Source organism: Trachemys scripta, chromosome 6, assembly GCF_013100865.1.
Source record: "Trachemys scripta elegans isolate TJP31775 chromosome 6, CAS_Tse_1.0, whole genome shotgun sequence".
NCBI lineage: Eukaryota > Metazoa > Chordata > Testudines > Emydidae > Trachemys > Trachemys scripta.
Genome location: NC_048303.1, coordinates 67,792,146 through 67,810,653, shown reverse-complemented (window position 1 = coordinate 67,810,653; position 18,508 = coordinate 67,792,146). Strand labels below are relative to the sequence as shown.

The 18,508-nt window shown below is 44.6% G+C and overlaps 1 protein-coding gene across 2 annotated transcripts in view; it reads left to right on the top strand.

Moving 5' to 3' along the window:
- Positions 1 to 3,568: 3,568 nt before the first annotated feature.
- MCC (MCC regulator of WNT signaling pathway) overlaps positions 3,569 to 18,508 on the top strand; it is a 321,315-nt gene continuing 306,375 nt past the window's right edge. Inside the window, exon 1 of one of the 2 annotated variants that reach the window (XM_034773020.1) lies at positions 3,569 to 3,794. In XM_034773020.1, coding sequence (XP_034628911.1) covers positions 3,646 to 3,794 — 149 coding nt within the window. In that variant the 5' untranslated portion in view covers positions 3,569 to 3,645. The remainder of the gene's footprint in view (positions 3,795 to 18,508) is intronic. The other variant, XM_034773019.1, reaches the window with a different exon arrangement.

Below are 18,508 nucleotides of genomic sequence, written 5' to 3'. Positions count from 1 at the left end.
TATGTGCCTTAACTATAAGAACATAAGCACCCTTGCACTCTGACTCTTGTTAGCTTCTGCAATGTCCCCTTGCAAACGTAGGCAGCTGGTGCAAGTTAAGGCAGCCCCAGAGGCTGCTTTCACCTGTGCTAGGAGCCAAAGAAACTACCAGTTGGTAATAAGATAAGTTGGCACAGAGAAGGCAAAAAGCCACCTTGACCCACAGCAACTGTAACTTGGCCACATTACGCATCGTGATGTTACTCAGTAGATATTCCATATTTAAGACAGCAGGTTTTTCATTCTGAGCATCCATTTAAGTCTAACATCCAATTGGTCACGTTACAGTTGCTGCTGAAAATATAACTTTTTGATTTAGTCTTTAAAAAGACAAGCCCAGAAAGCTCCAGAGATGATAACTTTGTTTCTTTAGGATATAATTTGCATCTTCTTCTTGGGCTTCTTTGTTCCCGTAAAATATGAAATTGCAAGGTATTTAGTCCTTACAAAAGTAAACACTAATTATATATGACTGAGACAATAATATGAGAAGTACAACTGGGTACGCTGCATTAACTGTTTTAATAACTATTTTTCACAATATTGTTAATATGCCCTTAGAACACCTCTCCTCCTTTTGTCTTCCTCAGGTTCTAAACTGTTTTGTGTATCTGACAGAGGTAACTGTGCCTCAAGCATACAAATCTCTAATTCAGGGATTCCCAAACTTTTTGGACAACTGTGCCAAATTTGCCAGACTACAGCCATACCATCCAAGTATATACCATCTTCAAGTATGGTCTCATTTCTTAGTGGTGCTTGAGTAGGTATATTTCTAAATGTACTGGATTCTGTTCACAGATAGGACCTCTGATGCTGGGAATCACAGGATGCATACAAAAGGGAGCCTCTGATTGCAGCAATACCCATTGTCCCTCCATCCCCTTTGACTTGCCAGGTACTGAGAAGGCAGAACAGTAAGAAGTGGAGAACAGTTGCTATCACGTAGACTGGAGTCTGGTTAGCAAATGCAGCTAAAGAGAGAGGGTGATGATGCTCCCTGCTACTTGCCAATAGCCCACCCATTTGCAATCCCTTACCTCTCCACATAAGGATCAAGCAGTTCATAGGGAACTAGAACTATCACCTATCTATCACCAACATATCGCCTAAAAGATCATGGAACTCCAAGTGAGTGTATGTAGTAAATGGGAATGATTAGACACAAGTGGGAAATTTTGGAGAGTGAAAGTTCATAACATCCCCCGGAAGTGCTCCATCTCACTAGTTTTCTCTCATTTAAACGGACGTTGTTAATTTAGAACTCATGCTTTCTTATTTTGTATGACACCTCAGATTTCTATGAAAAACAGAGGAAAATGTTTCTATTTTCCCTCCCTTTCCTTACTTTGCTCTTTGTGTATAGTCACTTTATTTATTTCCCCTGTAAAATCAGTTGAAGCCACATTTTCAGGAGTGTTCACTAGTTTTTTGTTCACATTTTTTGGCAGCCTAACTTGAGACACTTGGGACCTGATTTTCAGAGGTTCAGAGTACATGCAATTCCTAGAGCCCTGTGTTTTCTGCAAATGCAGATTAACACAAAACAAAATGAAAAACTACCAGAAAACAAAAAACTTACCCCACAGCAGCGGCTCCTGTCCCATGGGGCTGAGCCTGGCTCCCCACTCCAGATGTTGTGATTTGGCACATGGGCTAGGAGTGCCACTCAGGTTGGCCCATGTATTCCTCACTCAAATTTTGCCTGCCTCTTTCTCCATCCCCTGGTCACAACAGAAGTGTGGCTAGGCCAAACGTGAGTAGCACTGTAGCCCTGTGCCCCAGGTTGCAAAGCCCGGAGTGTGGAGCCAGGCCGAGCCCCGTAAGGATGGAGCCACCATTGCAGGATGACTGCTAGGCAGGCTTCCATCTTTGGGGAAGACTCAACCATGATAAAATGAATCGCTGCCCCAAAACCTGCAAAAATTATAAAATAAAAATAAAAATGTCATGGGGCCCTACCAATTTCTATTGGTTGCACTAAGGCTCAGCACCTCTGAACATCAGGCCCACTGAGTGATTCAGATAAGAATGCCCGGGGGGGGGGTCAGACCAACCGTCCATCTAGCCCAGTGGTTTTCATACTGCAGGTTGCGACCCAATATTGGGTCATGGAATGTAAGGCACTAGGTGGTGGAGGCTCTGGTCAGCACTGCTGACCGGGCCGTTAAAGGTCCCGTTAGCAGTGCTGCCCGGCTAAGGAAGGCTAGTCCCTACCTTTTCTGACACTGCGCTACGCCCCGGAAACAGCCAGCAGCAGGTCCGACTCCTAGACAGGGGGACCATGAGGCTCTACGTGCTGCCCCCGCCCTGAGCACTGGCTCCGTACTCCCATTGGCCAGGAACTGACCAATGGGAGCTGGGGGGAGGGGGCAGTGCCTGCAGGTGAGAGCCAGGTGGAGCCATTTGTGCACCTGAGCCTAAGAGTTAGACCTGCTGCTGGCTGCTTCCAGGGCACAGCGCGGTCTTTGGTGCTAGGACAGGCAGGAAGCCTGCCTTAGGACCTTGGCTGTGCCACCGACTAGGAGCTGCCAGAGGTAAGCCCCTGTCCCAATCCTTAGCCCCCCCAAACCTCCTTCTTGCACCCTAAATCCCTCATCCTGCACCCCACCCCAGAGCCCCCTCCTACATCCTGAATCCCTCACCCCAAACCTATGCCCGAGCCCCTCCTATACCCCAAACACCTCATCCCCAGCTTCCTTGGGTTGTGGAGATAAAAATTTTTCTTCAACTGGGTCGCCAGAAAAAAAGTTTGAAAACCACTGATCTAGCACAGCCTCCTGTCTTCCAACAGCAGCCAGTGTCAGCTGCTTCACAGGCAGTGAACAGACCATAGCAATTTATCCAGAGACCCCTTGTGCCTCCGTTCAGAACTTCTGTCAACCCCCGCCCAGTCCCCTGAAACACAGATACCCACAGTGCAAGTGCTGGCCTGAGTGTGCTGGTTGGGCCGGTCTCGCACGCAGCAGCAGGGCTATACCGCCCCAAGGCTTGGAAGGGGAAGCGGACCGGGTTAGTCCCTCTGGGGCGAGGGAAAGAGACAGGGGCCCAAGCTCCCTGGCAGGTTGGCGCACGCACAGCTGCCGGGGCACAGCGCCCTGCCGGCATCCAGGGTATGCGTGGGCTGGGCGCCGAGCGCCGGGCTCAGGGGTGCACAGTCGCTCCGCTTCCCCTCGAACCGTCCCGGCCCTGTCACTGGGCCGGGTCCCGCGGCGGGCGCTCTGGACAGGGGCAGAGCAGCAGCAGCAAAGCCCCCCGGGCAGCTCTGCAAGACGCCCCCCATAGCAGCGGCCGCGGCTCCTGCGCATTCTTCCCCCTCGCGAACGCGCCTGAGCCCCGCTGCAGCGGCTGGAAAGTGCGAGCCGATCCGCCGCGCGCTCCCCTGGCGCCTTCCAGGCTGGAACGTGAATCCGGGGCTCGGGAGGGGACGCGCGCGCCGCGTTCATGCGCGAGGAGGCTGAGCGCCCGGGCTCGTCACCCCCTGGCTGGCCTTGCGCCGCCGCTCGCGAGCCGCGCTGTGCATGCACGGCGGGGCGGGCTCGTGCGGACTGAGGGTCCCGAGCACCGCGGGTTGTGCTGCCTGCTCCTCCTCTTGAGCAGAGCCGCATGATGGCGGCAGCTGCGGCTGTGGTGGTGGAGGTGAGCGTGAGCAGCACCGGGAGTAGCAGCAGCGACACGTCCAGCACAGGCGAGGAGGAGAGGATGAGGCGCCTCTTCCAGACCTGCGATGGCGATGGGGATGGCTACATCAGCAGGTAACAGCCGCAAGGACAGGAAAGGGTTTGTGCAGCTGGGCACGGGGATTCCCCTCTTCGCCCCCCCCCCCAAGTGACATCGCAAGTTCTCAGCAAGTTTCTCGGGGAGAGTTTGCAGTAGTTTGCAATCAGCAGCATTGTGCATGGGGGCTGTCTTTCCCTGTGCAACAGGGGCAGGCTGGACTGGACCATCCTTTCTCAGCTCAGTTTGCGGGACCTTCTTGAGGGTTTAGTAGTTTGTTAGTCTTTCGTTTGCGTGGTTCTGGGCATCATGTTTAGTGATTACAAGAATCCTTGGCTTAAGTGATGCTTCTCTCCTGCAATAACTGCCTGAGATGGTGGCAAGAAGAGATCGAGCTCTTTTAGCATAGAAGTAGATCAGAGCCTCTTTAGTTTCTGCGGGGGCAAGAGTCTACTCTGAAGGCAGGATGCTTGCGCTGTCCTGCTACTATGGGCAGCAGCCAGGAAGGTGAATTCACATAAACTCCTAGAAGTTAGAGATGTACATCATTCTGCCAGTGCAGGGTTGTTCCTAAGTAACAGGGTACATGATGATGCTCCACTAGTGTTCAAACTTCACAGCACAATATTTGGATAAATCATTTGCCTCAGATCTACAGCATGAGAATATCAGCTATGAAGGAATAGCAGGCATTCTCTTCTGAAATGTGTTTGATTTGGTATTCTGTTCCAATTTTCTGTGTTGGGATAGTGAAATTGGTTCACAGTGTCTTGCTTCCTATGTGGATAACCATCCTTTCCATTAGACTAGCAGGGATTAGCTGAAAGTTTAGTACATCAGTGCTAACAAATGGATATTTAGGAATCAAGGTGGGTTTTGTATACACAGCATATAGTTGCTAATTGCCTGGGGCCAACATTTTTTATTAATATTTTAACAGGTTTGATTTTTATTGATATTTCTATTAACACAGACAAGGAAACTTCCACGTGACCCACGAAGATTAAACCACATCAGTCAGATGTCTTCTTTACTCTAAGGAGTCTAGTGGCACCTTAAAGACTAACAGATTTATTTAGGTGGTCACCGGACTCCTTGTTGTTTTTGTGGATACAGACTAACACAGCCACCCCTCTGATTCTTTACTCTAACATGTTAAACAAGTGGTGTACAGTAAACTTACAAAATTGTTGTAACTTAAAAATTCCTTTGCTGTTTCAGTGCATATAGTTTTGGCTGTGTTTTTCTTGAGACCCTGTTCTTGCAACTGTGTGTGCATGGGTGGACTCTTGTACCCACACAAAATCAATTTAAGGATCAGATAAAGCCCATCATCACTGCCATGAAGATCTTAACTGTGTTGTGTACAGCACTGAGCATGTTGGAAATACATATCACACTTCTAAATGTTCCTACATCGGTAGTTAGCAGCAGTCTGTTTTAAGCAGGAGAGGACTAGTGGCAGGGTGTTTTCTGTAATGGGCCTTTAAATTTTTTTTAATAAGCTTTCAGAATCAAGATAGGATTTTCAAAGGTGGAGGGGACCTGCAGCTCCAAATGAATTCAGTAGGAGCTGCAGGTGCTCTGCACTTCTGAGGAGTTGGGATGTGAGAGAAAGTTATTAATCTAGGCTAGGAGCTTCTCTGAAACCTAAGAAATTGAGGCTGAACAGAGGCCAAGTGCACTATAATTCTCAACAGAGTTTGAGATCAGACAATTGTTGAGAATCTCAAATACTGTCCATCAGTAAATAATGGGACTTTGTATCTGTAGGTTAGTTTAAAAAGAGTCATCTTACCTTAGTCATTTTACCAATTTATTATCTAATAGACATCCTGAGTATTTTTTCAACCAAGAGGCTGTTTTATCAGTGGTTATTCTGAAATGAAAATACTGAAAATGTACACTTTTATATATACTAGTGTGTCAAGTCCAGTAAAGTTGACATTTTCCTTTTAGTTTGTATGCCATATTAATAGACGTTATTTTGCTTGTCAGAAAATTTGAAACACTTGTTTACGATATATGTTCCCTGATTATAATATGCTATCTCATCTATACCCTTACTACTTTTTTTTCCTGGCTATGTAAACTGAAGTGGGATTTAATCTAATACTGTAGTTAGTGTACATAAAACTTGCTAATGGAATGTTAATATATTGCTTTATGTGGACAATTAGGGGACACTAATGAACCACCAAACCAGACTGCTGTATTTTAAATTAACTTTGCTCCTATTCATCACAAAAGCTGGGAAACAGTTTTAATTAAAGATAAACAAAAATTACATCATGAAGCAATTGAAAGTAACGTGAAAGAGAGAACTATAAAAAAGATAAAACTTTTAACGCTGAAATCTTTCCAGAAAAATAGAATCACACTGAAGACAGCGACAGCTAAATGGAAATGTTGAAAAGGAGACCAAATTGGTGTTCTTCACAGAACCTCTCTAGCTCTTCAGAGGGGGAGAAAATAGCTCTCTAAGTTTAGGATCATCAGCCTTTCCAGATGATAAATGAAAAGGATGATAGCTTAATTTATAATAGACAGACTTCAAAAATGTTAAATGAAAGTGCATTTCTACGCCATTCATGAGAGAATCAGTGAAACTGTATGTTACAGTCATAACTTGTTCTAAACCTCACCCAAGAGCTATGAGGGTTGAGTGTCTAAAATTCCAAGAAACTGGAGTGGGAGGGGCACTGGAATACATCAGGAAACAAATATAGCACAAAAGAGAGTAGCTGAAAGCCAGAGAGGAGGTAACAGGACCATTATTGGTGGTTGATAACCTACTTTGGGATGGGGAATGTACTTTCAAGTCAGCAGTGGTATGGCCTGGATCCAAAAGCAATAACATAGATATAGATCTTCTTTTAAACTTCATATTTTTTTTAGGTAGATGATCAAGGTATCTTTGGCAAGGTATCTTTGACATCATCTGGAGTCATCTGATTTTCTTGACCCCTATCAATTAGGTTTCAGTCCTGGGCACATGGCACAGATACTACATTGATTTCCTTGGACACTGATCTTGGAAATGGAATGCATCTCTCTCTTGCCATTGCATACTGTCTAATTTTTTCCACTAATCTACTTTATGGCAAATTGTGTATGCAGGAGTGGGTTTGCCTAGTGGTTCTCAGGCATTTTCAGTGTGGGCCATCTGCAGAGAGGTTGTCTCAGACATTTCCTTCGCACTCACAATAACACAACATCCATGTGGCACTCTGTAGCAATTGTTTACATGGAAAAATAATATTAGGAAAGTGTTTGGTATTTTATCTCCTCTTGATGTAATAAGTGATTTGTCCTTTTTGTGATGTTAATTGCACTGTCTGCTTTTACTCTTAATCTTCTCCTCCTAGCTATACTTTCCCTTTTTCTGCTGCTGCTTTCTTATCCATATAGTTCAGCCATGGTCCTCTTTCCCTCTGCCCTCCTGGACATGTTGCCTGGCTTTCCATTCTCTCTTGCCCTACTTCCCTGGACTTTTCTTTGCTTCCTTTGCCCACTGGTGACTCTGGTTCCTGGGGTAATTCCTGTTTTCTTGCCTTTTCTTCTGTAGCTCTAGTGGAAGCAGGTCCCTCCGTGTTCATTGCTCCTTTTACAGGCCTGCAGTTCAGCTTTGTAATAAAGATTGTGGACATCTGTTAGAAGCAGCTAGAAACAAAGAAGCAAAGCCAGCACCCTGTTTCCCCCAGCCAGCTCTCTATGGGCCACTGGTGGTCACAAAGTGCAGTTTCAGAACTGTTAGACTTTTTTCCTCTTTCGAGCATCCATTTTTGAGAAATTTTAATGTATTTTAAATGTAACAAAGATATCCCCTCCCATTTTTCAGCTGTTGTTCAGTATAATTTATATCAATTGAAAATACGCACACAATAGCCATTCTACTGGCATCCCTGAAATTTATTTAGTCTTTTGCTTGCTTGCTAAATGCCTCCAGAAGAGCATTTGCTAGGTTGCTGCTTGGTTTTAGAACTCCTCTGAAACTTCAGAGACCTTGTGGGAGAGAAAATCTGTATTCTTGCAGTACAGGCAGGCAGTTTTCCATTGTATGCATCTTTATTTAGTGTATCACATGGGGAGATGAGCTATTTGCATTTCTAGTGAAGTTCTATGGAGTCTCAGCTGTGGAAACTGTATCTTGTCCATTAAACCGAAAAATCTCTCTAAATATTAGCAGGGAAGTAGAGGCGCATATGGAGATAAAGGGCACCTCCTGAGAGAACAGTTAATTTTCAGTCTCTGAATAGTTAAGATGACATTTTAAAATGATTGATAAAGGCATAATTGCTAACTATGTGCCATTGATTATTGATGACTGAGACTAGGAAGAAATCAAAAAATGAGGTGAAGAATTTTAGGCGCTCACCTATATAAGTTGCGTTCTTTAGCAACTTAGACCCATTTTACTTCAGTACAGCAATGTTTACAAACTAAAAAAAGTATAAACAAAACGCTGCAATTTTAACTTGGCCATCATGTTCTTTTGACTCCTGTTGTGCTCACTTTTTCAATGGAGGACAAGTACTTAGGATGCTTTTGGGAGCTCAGCAATAAAAATGTTACTTTGTGAATATTGTTTATGCAGGACATTTTTAGGACCCAGTCCTGCCTTTGTTAAAGTCAGTGGGAGCTTTTGTGATTTGCCTCATTGGGAGCTAGATTCAGGCCTTAAGGGTTGTTCATATAAAGACTCTCTTTTTACTTATTTCAGTCCTGTTAACTGAATTATATTTATTAATAAGGACCTGTTAGTTAAATAATACACAGCTGTAACAGTTTTAGTTTTGCTTTTGTTTTTGAGAGGCTTTAAAAACATTACAGGTGTGAAACTGTAGTGAATTAAACATCTCTTCTGCATCACAGAGTCAGCTCGTTGGTGAGAACACCTGTAGTCTATTGTTTCTTTTATAAGGTCAACATATGTGGCACTTGTGACTGTCAATGAGGAAAGTGAGAATGCTGTTCAGTTTTCACAGGTGGTGGAGTAATTGATGTTTCCTTTTGAAACTTGATGGTCATGTAGTTTTATTAGTGTTCTGTTTAGACTCCTAATGAGTTTCACACCTGCTATAATATGTACCAAAATGCTTTACTATAGTCTTCAGTTAAGCTATGCAATCCTTAAATATCTTTGTTTCATGTAGTAAGCATCAGCAGATATGCTTATGTATTAAAAGTGAAGTTATGGCAATAATGCAGGTGGTGGGACAAGAAGAAATTAATCTGTCTAATCCTATCATGAAACGTTCATCAGTTTTATATTTTTAGTGTTTAATTGTTACAAGTGTTTAAATATTCTGTAGGATTATAAAAAAGAAAGGAAAAACAGTGAACACTGAATCCAAAGGAAAAACTTACATATTTTTATCATGCCAGCCTGAATATAGTTACAACTTGGAGAGGTTATTTAGAAATGTATTTACTCTACATTACTTTATTTTCTTTATTCTGTGAATTCTTTACTGGATGAATGCAGTGATATTATTACACTGTATCTATAGAGAGTAGTTATCAATGGTTCACAGTCCAGCTTGAAGGGCATATTGAGTGGGGTCCTGCAGGGATCAGTTCTGAGTCCAGTTCTGTGCAATATCTTCATCAGTGATTAGATAATGGCATAGAGAGTACACTTAAAGTTTGTGCACAGTACCAAGCTGGGAGGGGTTGCAAGCACTTGGGAGGATAGGGTTAAAATTCAAAATGATCTGGACAAACTGGAGAAAAAGTCTGAAGTAAATAGGATGAAATTCAATAAAGACAAATGCAAAGTACTCTACTTAGGAAGGAACAATCAGTTGCACACATACAAAATGGGAAATAACTGCCTAGAAAGGAGTACTGCAGAAGGGGTCTGGGGGACATAGCAGACCACAAGCTAAATATGAGTCAATAGTGTAATGCTATTGCAAAGAAAGTGAACATCCTTCTGGGATGTATTAGCAGGAGTGTTGTAAGCAAGACACGAGAAGTAATTCTTCTACTCTACACGCTGATTAGGCCTCAGCTGGAGTATTGTGTCCAGTTTTGGGCACTACATTTCAGGAAAGATGTGGACAAATTGGAGAAAGTCCAGAGTAGTGCAACAAAAATGATTAAAGGTCTAGAAAACATGACCTATGAGGGAAGATTAAAAAAATTGGGTTTGTTTAGTCTGGAGAAGAGAAGAGTGAGGGAGAACATAACAACAGTTTTCAAGTACATAAAAGGTTGTTACGTGGAGGCGGGAGAAAATTGTTCTCCTTAACTTCTGAAGATAGGACAGCAATGGGTTTAAATTGCAGCAAGGGCAGTTTAGGTTAGACTTTAGAAAAACTTACTGTCAGGGTGGTTAAGCACTGGAATAAATTGCCCTGGGAAGTTGTAGAATCTTCCTTTTTGGAGATTTTTAAGATCAGGTTAGACAAACACCTGTCGGGGTGGTCTAGATAAACGTTTCTCTAATGCGGCCACCGTGACCGAATTCGGCCACCAGTGGGTTTCTCTGTGGCGATGGCAGTTTCCTGGGAAATTTGTGGGGGGGGGGGAGCATCAGCCCCTCCCCTTTGTCCCTGTTGCTCCTGCATGCACTGCCTTTCTGGAGACACAGGTGGGACACACAACGCTTAAGGAGCAAGGTGAGGCAGCGAGGAGGGGGTGAGAAGGCAAGCGGCGAGGCAAGCAGCGGGCGGGGGGGGTGAGGAGGCAAGCGGTGAGGCGAGCAGTGGGGGGGGGAGGAGGCAAGAGGTGAGTGGCAGGGGGGGCCTGGCGGAGGAGTAAGGAGGTGAGCGGCGAGCCAGCAGGAGGGTGACGAGTCGGGCAGAGCGGTCTGGCTGCGAGCTGAGGCGTGACGAGACGGGCAGGGTGGTCTGGCTGTGAGCGTGGGAGTGATGAGGCAGGCGGGGGGTGAGGAGGTGAGCGGCAGGTGTATGGCTAGCCCCCGACTCCATCCCTTCTGCCCATGCTCCCCTCCCCCCCGGCATCTAGACCCCTGAGACCCCCTGCACCTGAGCCACAGCCGGAGGAGCCCCAGGCTGGCCGGAGCCCCGAGACTGGTCCCCTCCCCACTTGCCCAGAGGAGCCTCAGGCTGGCCGAAGCCTGGAGCGTCCCCACGTGCCCGAAGGAGCCCTGGGCCAGCCACAGCTATGCATCCCCTCCGGTCCCCTCCCCAGACCCAAACCCAGATATGTTTTTCAGTATTATTTGGACTTCTGTTATGTCAAAGCATTTTTAAATTTACTTCAGAATTGTTATACAGACAACCCTTTTACCAAAAAAGCAAAAGAAACAATAATAAAAAAGACAAGAATATGCAAAGCACTTTTTGTGTTCTTATTCTGTTAGGTCCAGTAAAGAATAGAGATAACTGTGCATGAGTTTTATTATTGAGTCTGCAAAAAAAAAAAAACCCCAAACCTTACATAAATAAATTACAATGATTTCGATGTATATATGTGCATATTACTTTATTAGCTTTAGGAAAAATAAATAATTTTAGGAAAAAGTCAGTGTGGCCACCAGCAAGAATTGGTGGCCGCACTGTGAGGCCACCAAAAAATTTGTTGCAAGAACCCCTGGTTTAGATAATACTCAATCCTGCCTTGAATGCAGGAGACTGGACTAGATGACCTATTGAGGTCCCTTTCAGTCCTACAATTCTATGAAAATTCATCTTGAGGAATGGGTACAACACCTGGATGTCATTCCAAAAAGAATCTGCAGTACCAAACCCTTGAGGGTTCAGATTGCAGGCCACAGTCCCCCATTTCTTGCTGAGCGTTGTGTTGAAGGTTTTGAATGTTTTTTTTTGGTTCTTGTATTCCGGGGTGTGAAGAACTTCCAGAAACAGCTGGCTTTTCTCACCATATGTTTCTCCTTCAGCTTTTGTGCTCAGTTGAACTGGGATTTTGGTTGTCAATATCCGATAAATGCCTGTTATTGGCAAATGAGTTGGCAGCAGTCGGAGAAAGGTCCAGTGTTTTTGGTGTGTCACCCAGTGATTCCAAGTTTTCAATAATCAACATTACCTTGGTGGGCAGAATATAGCGGTCATGTTGGTTATTTGCCAGTCTCCTCAGAGTTTCTGCTTTAGAACCAACAAACTCAGAGAGAGACATTAGGACACTCCACACGTTATTTATATGACAGGGAGTGAAATACAAGCTCATCCACCGATGTGGCACAACACGGGTAGTTTAATCAGCAGCTGGCACTGTGTAAAACAAAGACTTCAGCTTGTTTGCATGCTTGAAAACGGCCCCGGATCCAATGATGCAAGATTTCATGTCTTTCATTTCTTCTGTGGCAGTAGGTGCTGACAGTGCAACGTTAATCAGTTGAGCAGGACAGGTAATACATAGCAGCTCTGGTTTCTGATTGCATTTACTCCCCTGTGCAAATTTAGCCATGTAAGAAGCAGAATCTGTGTTAATTGTGGCCACGTTTTCCCAAATTAGTTGATACATCTCAAGCATTTCAGTTATTGCTGCGTCGATAAAATGGCTGTCAGCAGAGGGGATGAATGTCCCATCAGCACAAAACAATGCGGGTTTATTTGCTTTGAAATAAAAAAATGAAAACAAAAGGCCCACAGTCAGATGATCCAAGCTTCAGGAGACTTGTCAAAAATCAGACTAGACACCACATTTCCATCAATTCATTCCATCAGTTTAGATACTAAAGCATCTTATGAGTGAGGTTGTCTGCATTAGGAAGGGTTTTTGCTACTGGACAGTGTTGTGTCACAAAGTCACCAATAGGCCCCTCTGCAATTAACAGTGGTTGTTTGGGAAAACAAAGAGTGTGCACAAATTCATTGACACAGTCATGCTGTGTCCTCTTTCATTAAAGCCATGTGAAAGCTCCTGATATTGACTGTTTATCCTGAAGCTCACTTTTTTTTTCTTTCAGCTTCTTTGGTCACTTGCTTTCAACATTCTCCTTTATTCTGTCTGTCTGAGCACTGACATCAATGCTGCAGTACTTGCAGATCAATGCATCCTCTTCATTCCTGTCTTTACTTTTCTTGGAAATGTCTAAGCACTGATTTCCTTGTTGGTATTTGGGCATAGATTTGCCTTTTCTCCGCATGTTTACCTTTTTACCTGATCTATCTGTAACCCCCAAGGAGCTTATCTAGGTTCCTGGGGCTCTGTGTGCTGGTAGTTTAGGGAGCAGCACACTGTCCCTGGTAGGAAAGGGGAACCAAGGGCAGACGCAGAGTCTGCTAGGCAACTCGGGGGGGGGGGGGGGGGAAAGATAGACTATGTAGAACAGGGGCCCCTGTTGGTTGGGGAAGGATTGCAGGTGTGCCTGCTTAGAGGAGGGGCATAGTGAAATGATTGACAAGAGAGCCCCTGAAGAAGAGCTAGCCTGACCAGTAGGGAGTGAGATGCCCTCCCCGGGAGCCCTGGTTGGGGGCTGTCATAACTATAAAGGGAAGGGTAATAGCTGTCCTGTGTACAGTACTATAAATCCCTCCTGGCCAGAGACTCCAAAATCCTTTTCCCTGTAAAGGGTTAAGAAGCTCAGGTAACCTGGCTGGCATCTGACCTAAAGGACCAATAAGGGGACAAGATACTTTCAAATCTTGGGGGGGGGGAAGGCTTTTGTTTGTGTTCTTTGTTTTGGGACGGTGTTCGCTCTCGGGACTGAGAGGGACCAGACATCAATCCAGGTTCTCCACATCTTTCTAAGCAAGTCTCTCCTATTTCAAACTTGTAAGTAAATAGCCAGGCAAGGCGTGTTAGTTTTCCTTTGTTTTTCTCAACTTGTAAATGTACCTTTTACTAGAGTGTTTATCTTTGTTTGCTGTACTTTGAACCTGAGACTAGAGGGGAGTCCTCTGAGCTCTTTAAGTTTGATTACCCTGTAAGGTTAATTTCCATACTGATTTTACAGAGATGATTTTTACCTTTTTCTTTAATTAAAAACCTTCTTTTTAAGAACCTGATTGATTTTTCCTTGTTTTAGATCCAAAGGGGTTTTGGATCTTGATTCACCAGGAGTTGGTGGGAGGAAGGAGGGTGGATGGTTAATTTCTCCCTGTTGTAGATCCCAGGGGGGTTGGAACTGATTCACCAGGAGTTGGTGGGAGGAAGGAGGGGAATGGTTAATTTCTCCTTGTTTTAAGATCCAAGGGGTTTTGGATTTGTTTTCACCAGGGATTTGGTGAAGGTTTTTCAAGCTTTCCCAGGAAGGGAATCCCTTGAAATGGTGGCAGCCGAACCAGAGCTAAGCTGGTAGTTAAGCTTAGAAGTTTTCATGCAGGCCCCTACATTTGTACCCTAAAGTTCAAAGTGGGGATCCAGACCTGACAGGGGCGAAGCCATTTTGGGGGTGGTCTGGAGCCAGCCACAGAAAGGGCAGGACTGGCTGTGTGGGAATCCAGAAGAAGGCAGGCCTGCCCATCCAAACCCTTAAGGAGATGGGCACTAAAGGAAGTAACCAGGTGAACAGAGGGCAATATATATCTTTATCTGTGGAGGATTGACTGTTGAAATTGAGTACCATACTAAATGGATGCACCGAAATAGGCAGGCAGCATTTCCTTGTGAGCCAAATCCTATTAACGTAGTTTGATTTTTTTCAACCTCCACCATGTGTTCTGTGATTTACATTGTGGAACGACTTCAATCTCAGAGTTGCATGACACAAAAATCGTGTAAAACTTTAGGGTTTAACAAAAATAAGTACCCGAAAACATACTGAGTGGATTGATAAATGGGTGTAAATCAGTAAAAACTGAACTCCTTTAATAAAAAAAAATCTGGTAATTTATTAGTGAAAATGAGTAAAAACTGAAAACGCAGAAAACTAGTCATCCTGTAAAGTAGACAAACGCAGAGAGAAACCTGCCTATCTGATATCTAGTTGGTACAGGTCATTAAAATGGATGTTGAAAGAGTGCTTCCTTTGACAGTGATTCTCAGTAGGAACTCCTTAGGAAACTTGTCTGACTTGTCACATTGCATGAATGGAATTAATAGTTATATAGACCTGAGAACACTCACTGGCTCTACAATCAGAGTGACACTTTTGTGATGGGTTAGATCACAGAAACCCCCTTTGGGACTGCCACCTGATGTGCTGAGACTACCTCTAAGCCTGTTTTCCCTGGCAGCCTGGGACTTCAGAACCCGGCCTGTTGTGCCAGACACTCTAGCCTGCTACAAACACAGACCCAGGTCTGAACTATGTCCCCCAAAAGCTGCAGGCTTAACTGAAAACAGCCGGAGAAGTGCTCCTGTCTCCAGCACTCAGATGCCCAGCTCCCAATGGGGGCCAAATCCCGAATAAATCCGTTATACCCTGTATAAAGCTTGTATACAGTAAATTCATAAATTGTTCGCCCTCTATAACACTGATAGAGAGAGATGCACAGCTGCTTCTCCCCCACCGGTATTAATACTTACTCTGGGTTAATTAATAAGTAAAAAAATGATTTTATATAAAAAGTAGGATTTAAGTGGTTCCAAGTAATAACAGAATAAAGTGAATTACCAAGCAAAATAAAGTAAAACACACAAATCTAAGTACAGTAAGAAAACTGAATACAGGTAAAACATCACCCTCAGATGTTTCAATAAGCTTCTGTCACAGACTGGACGCCTTCCTAGTCTGGGTACAATCCTTTCCCCTTGTACAGCCCTTGTTTCAGCTCAGGTGGTAGCTAGGAGATTTCTCGTGCTTGCAGCCCACTTTGTTCTGTTCCACCCCTTTATGTATCTTTTGCACAAGGCGGGAATCCTTTGTCCCTCTCTGGGTTCCTATCCCTCCTTCTAAATAGAAAATAGTACCAGGTTAAAGATGGATTCCAGTTCAGGGGACATGATCGCATGTCACTGTAAGACTCCAAGCCCTCATTCCTCCCAGCCTGACTCACAGGAAAGCCTGCAAGCAAACAGAGCCATCCACAGTCAATTGTCCTGATTGATGGGAGCCATCAAGATTTCAAACCACCATTAATGGCCCACACTTTGCATAACTACAATAGGACCTCAGAGTTATATTTCATATTTCTAGTTTCAGGTACAAGAGTGATACATTTACACAAATAGGATGACCACACTCAGTAGATTATCAGCTTTGTAATGATACCTTACAAGAGACCTTTTGCATGAAGCATATTCCAGTTACATTATATTCACACTTATTAGCATATTTTCATAAAAAGATATAGAGTGCAACGTTACAACTTCCATATTTAATGGGCTATAGTAGTCCTGCCTCTCCAGTTTGTCCCGTGTCAGAGTGCCCGTAAGCACTTGGGAGCTCGGCAAAGTCTGTGGTTGTGGACCACATGTACCATTTAAAAATATCTTAGTTAAGGGGACGTTGTAAACTTTAAAAAAAAAAAAAATTATCTTAACACATATTTCCTAGTTTTTCAGTGTCTGGGTTTTTTTTAACTTGTATATTAATTTTAATATTTACAAGTTAGTTATAGCTTAATAACATTTTTATCATGGAATAAAGATTTAGGGTGAAATCCTACCTGCTCTGAAGTCAGTGGGAGTTTGCCAATGACTTCAGTGGAGCCAGAACTTCACCCATAGTGTTCATTAGTTGTCATGTGTTTGAGGCAAGTAAACAGTATAGTCAGGCTTGAAAAAGTGCACCAGACAACTGTTGGCTGGAAGGCTATACCTCCTTTCCTGAGAGAGAGATGAAATTTGAGGATGGGTGGCTCCCATAAGTGATGTAATAAACCCAGTCTCTCTCTCACCCAGTGCAACTGGGTAGGTGAGGAGGGCTGGAATTTCTGGTAGGGTGGTAACTCTAGTTTTTTCTTTGGGGCTCCATCTCTCATAAGAGCCTCTTTGATACATTTAAAAATAATCTTTCTCTAGTTGCTGGAAGAAAGACAGAGCTCTCTCCTGTCCAGAGCCTCCTCTCTGTTGGCAAGGGGGTGGTCTCCATTACGGTACTCCTAGGCCTCTAGAGCCTCCAAAAGAGTGACAATTTTAACCTGTCTTCATTAGCAGGCAAATTATTTGTAGCATTGGTTCAAGGAGATCTATTGATAATAGTTTCCAGCAAGGAGTACATTTTTTTTAATAGATTTTTCCTAGCCAACCATTTTTCTTTTTGTAACTGGTACTTCTCCATAGAGGCTTGCTCTTATTGTGTCATCTTGCATTCTGTCCTTGGCTTCTCTTCTGTCCATCTATATCCATCTGGTTGGTCATCTTTTTAAATTTAGATGTTAGTATAATTTCTGTGCAGATAATAGAACCCCAAAACTGTTACCTGTTTTGGCTCTCTCCTCGCTTTCTGACTCTTTCAGTTTCATTGGATCATGTCTCTGCCATAACTTTACTCACTGTATACATAACTGATGTTGTAGTACAGAGGTGGGCAAACTACGGCCCGCAGGACCCCTCCTGCCCGGCCCCTGATCTCCTGGCCCCTCCCCCGCTGCTCCCCCCTCCCCCTCAGCCTCAGCGCACAGTGTCGCCGGCGCAATGATCTGGGCAGCCAGGCAGCACAGCTGCAGAGCCCGGCCTGACCTGGTGCTCTGTGCTGAGCTGTGGCGTGGCTGGCTCCAGCCAGGCGGCACAGTAAGGGAGCAGGAAGGGTTGGCTAGAGGGCAGGGGAGTTCAGGGTGTGGATAGGGGTCAGGGTGGTCAGAGGGCAGGGAACTGGAAGGTTGAATGGGGGCAGGGGTCCCAGGGTGCAGGCAGGAAGGAGTGGGCATTGGATGGGGTGGCGGGAGGCAGTCAGGGGCAGGGGTTCCAGGGGCGGTCGGGACAGGGAGCAGCGGGGGTTGGATAGAGAACAGGGGAGTTCGGGGTGGTGCTTAGGGGGCAAGGGTATGGATGGGGGTTGGGGCGGTCAGAGGGCAGGGAACGGGGGGGTTGAATGGGTGCAGAGGTCCTGGGGGGCAGTCAGGAAGGAGGGGGGGCTTGAATGGGGCGGTGGGGAGCAGTCAGGGATGGGTGTTCCGAGGGCAGTCGGGACAGGGAGCTGGGGGGGTGGATGGATGGATGGGGCAGGTGTCTTGGGGGGGCCATCAGGGAATAGGGGGGGTTGCATGGGGCAGGAGTCTTGGGGTGGCCGTCCGGGAGCGAGAAGCGGGGAGCCGGAGGCATAGGGGGCAGGGGCAAGGCCATGCCTGCCTGTTTGGGGAGGCACAGCCTCCCCTAACCGGCCCTCCATACAATTTCTGAAACCTGATGTGGCCCTCAGGCCAAAAAGTTTGCCTGCCCCTGTTCTAGTACTTCGTCTGCTTGGTGAGAACCCTTCAGTCAATATTCTGTCACCATCCTTTCTCTTCTACTCAAATTGTATATTCACTCTTACTGTCAGGAAGCCCTAAACTCTATTGCCTCTTGCATTTCTGTAAATCTGCTTGTGTAATAGCCTTTATTAAAAATACTGTCTACGTAATACTCTTTCTTAACCCCTTTCTTTGCTGAAACCTTTATTTCTGCATTCATCTCCCCTCATACTGACTGCAGTAATTCCTTCTTATGTGCTTTCCAGGGCTGTCAAATGATTAAAAACAATAATTGCAGTATTTAAAAAAAAGTTGATTAATCACAGTTTAAATGCACTGTTAAACAATAATAGAATACAAAGTGTACCATGCTCACTCTATATTATTGTTTTTATTACAAATATTTGCACTGTAAAAAAGATAATAGTATTTTTCAATTCATCTCATACAAGTACTGTAGTTAAATCTTTATTGTGAAAGTGCAACTTACAAATGTAGATTTTTTTTTTTTTTTTTTTACATAACTACACTCGAAACCAAAA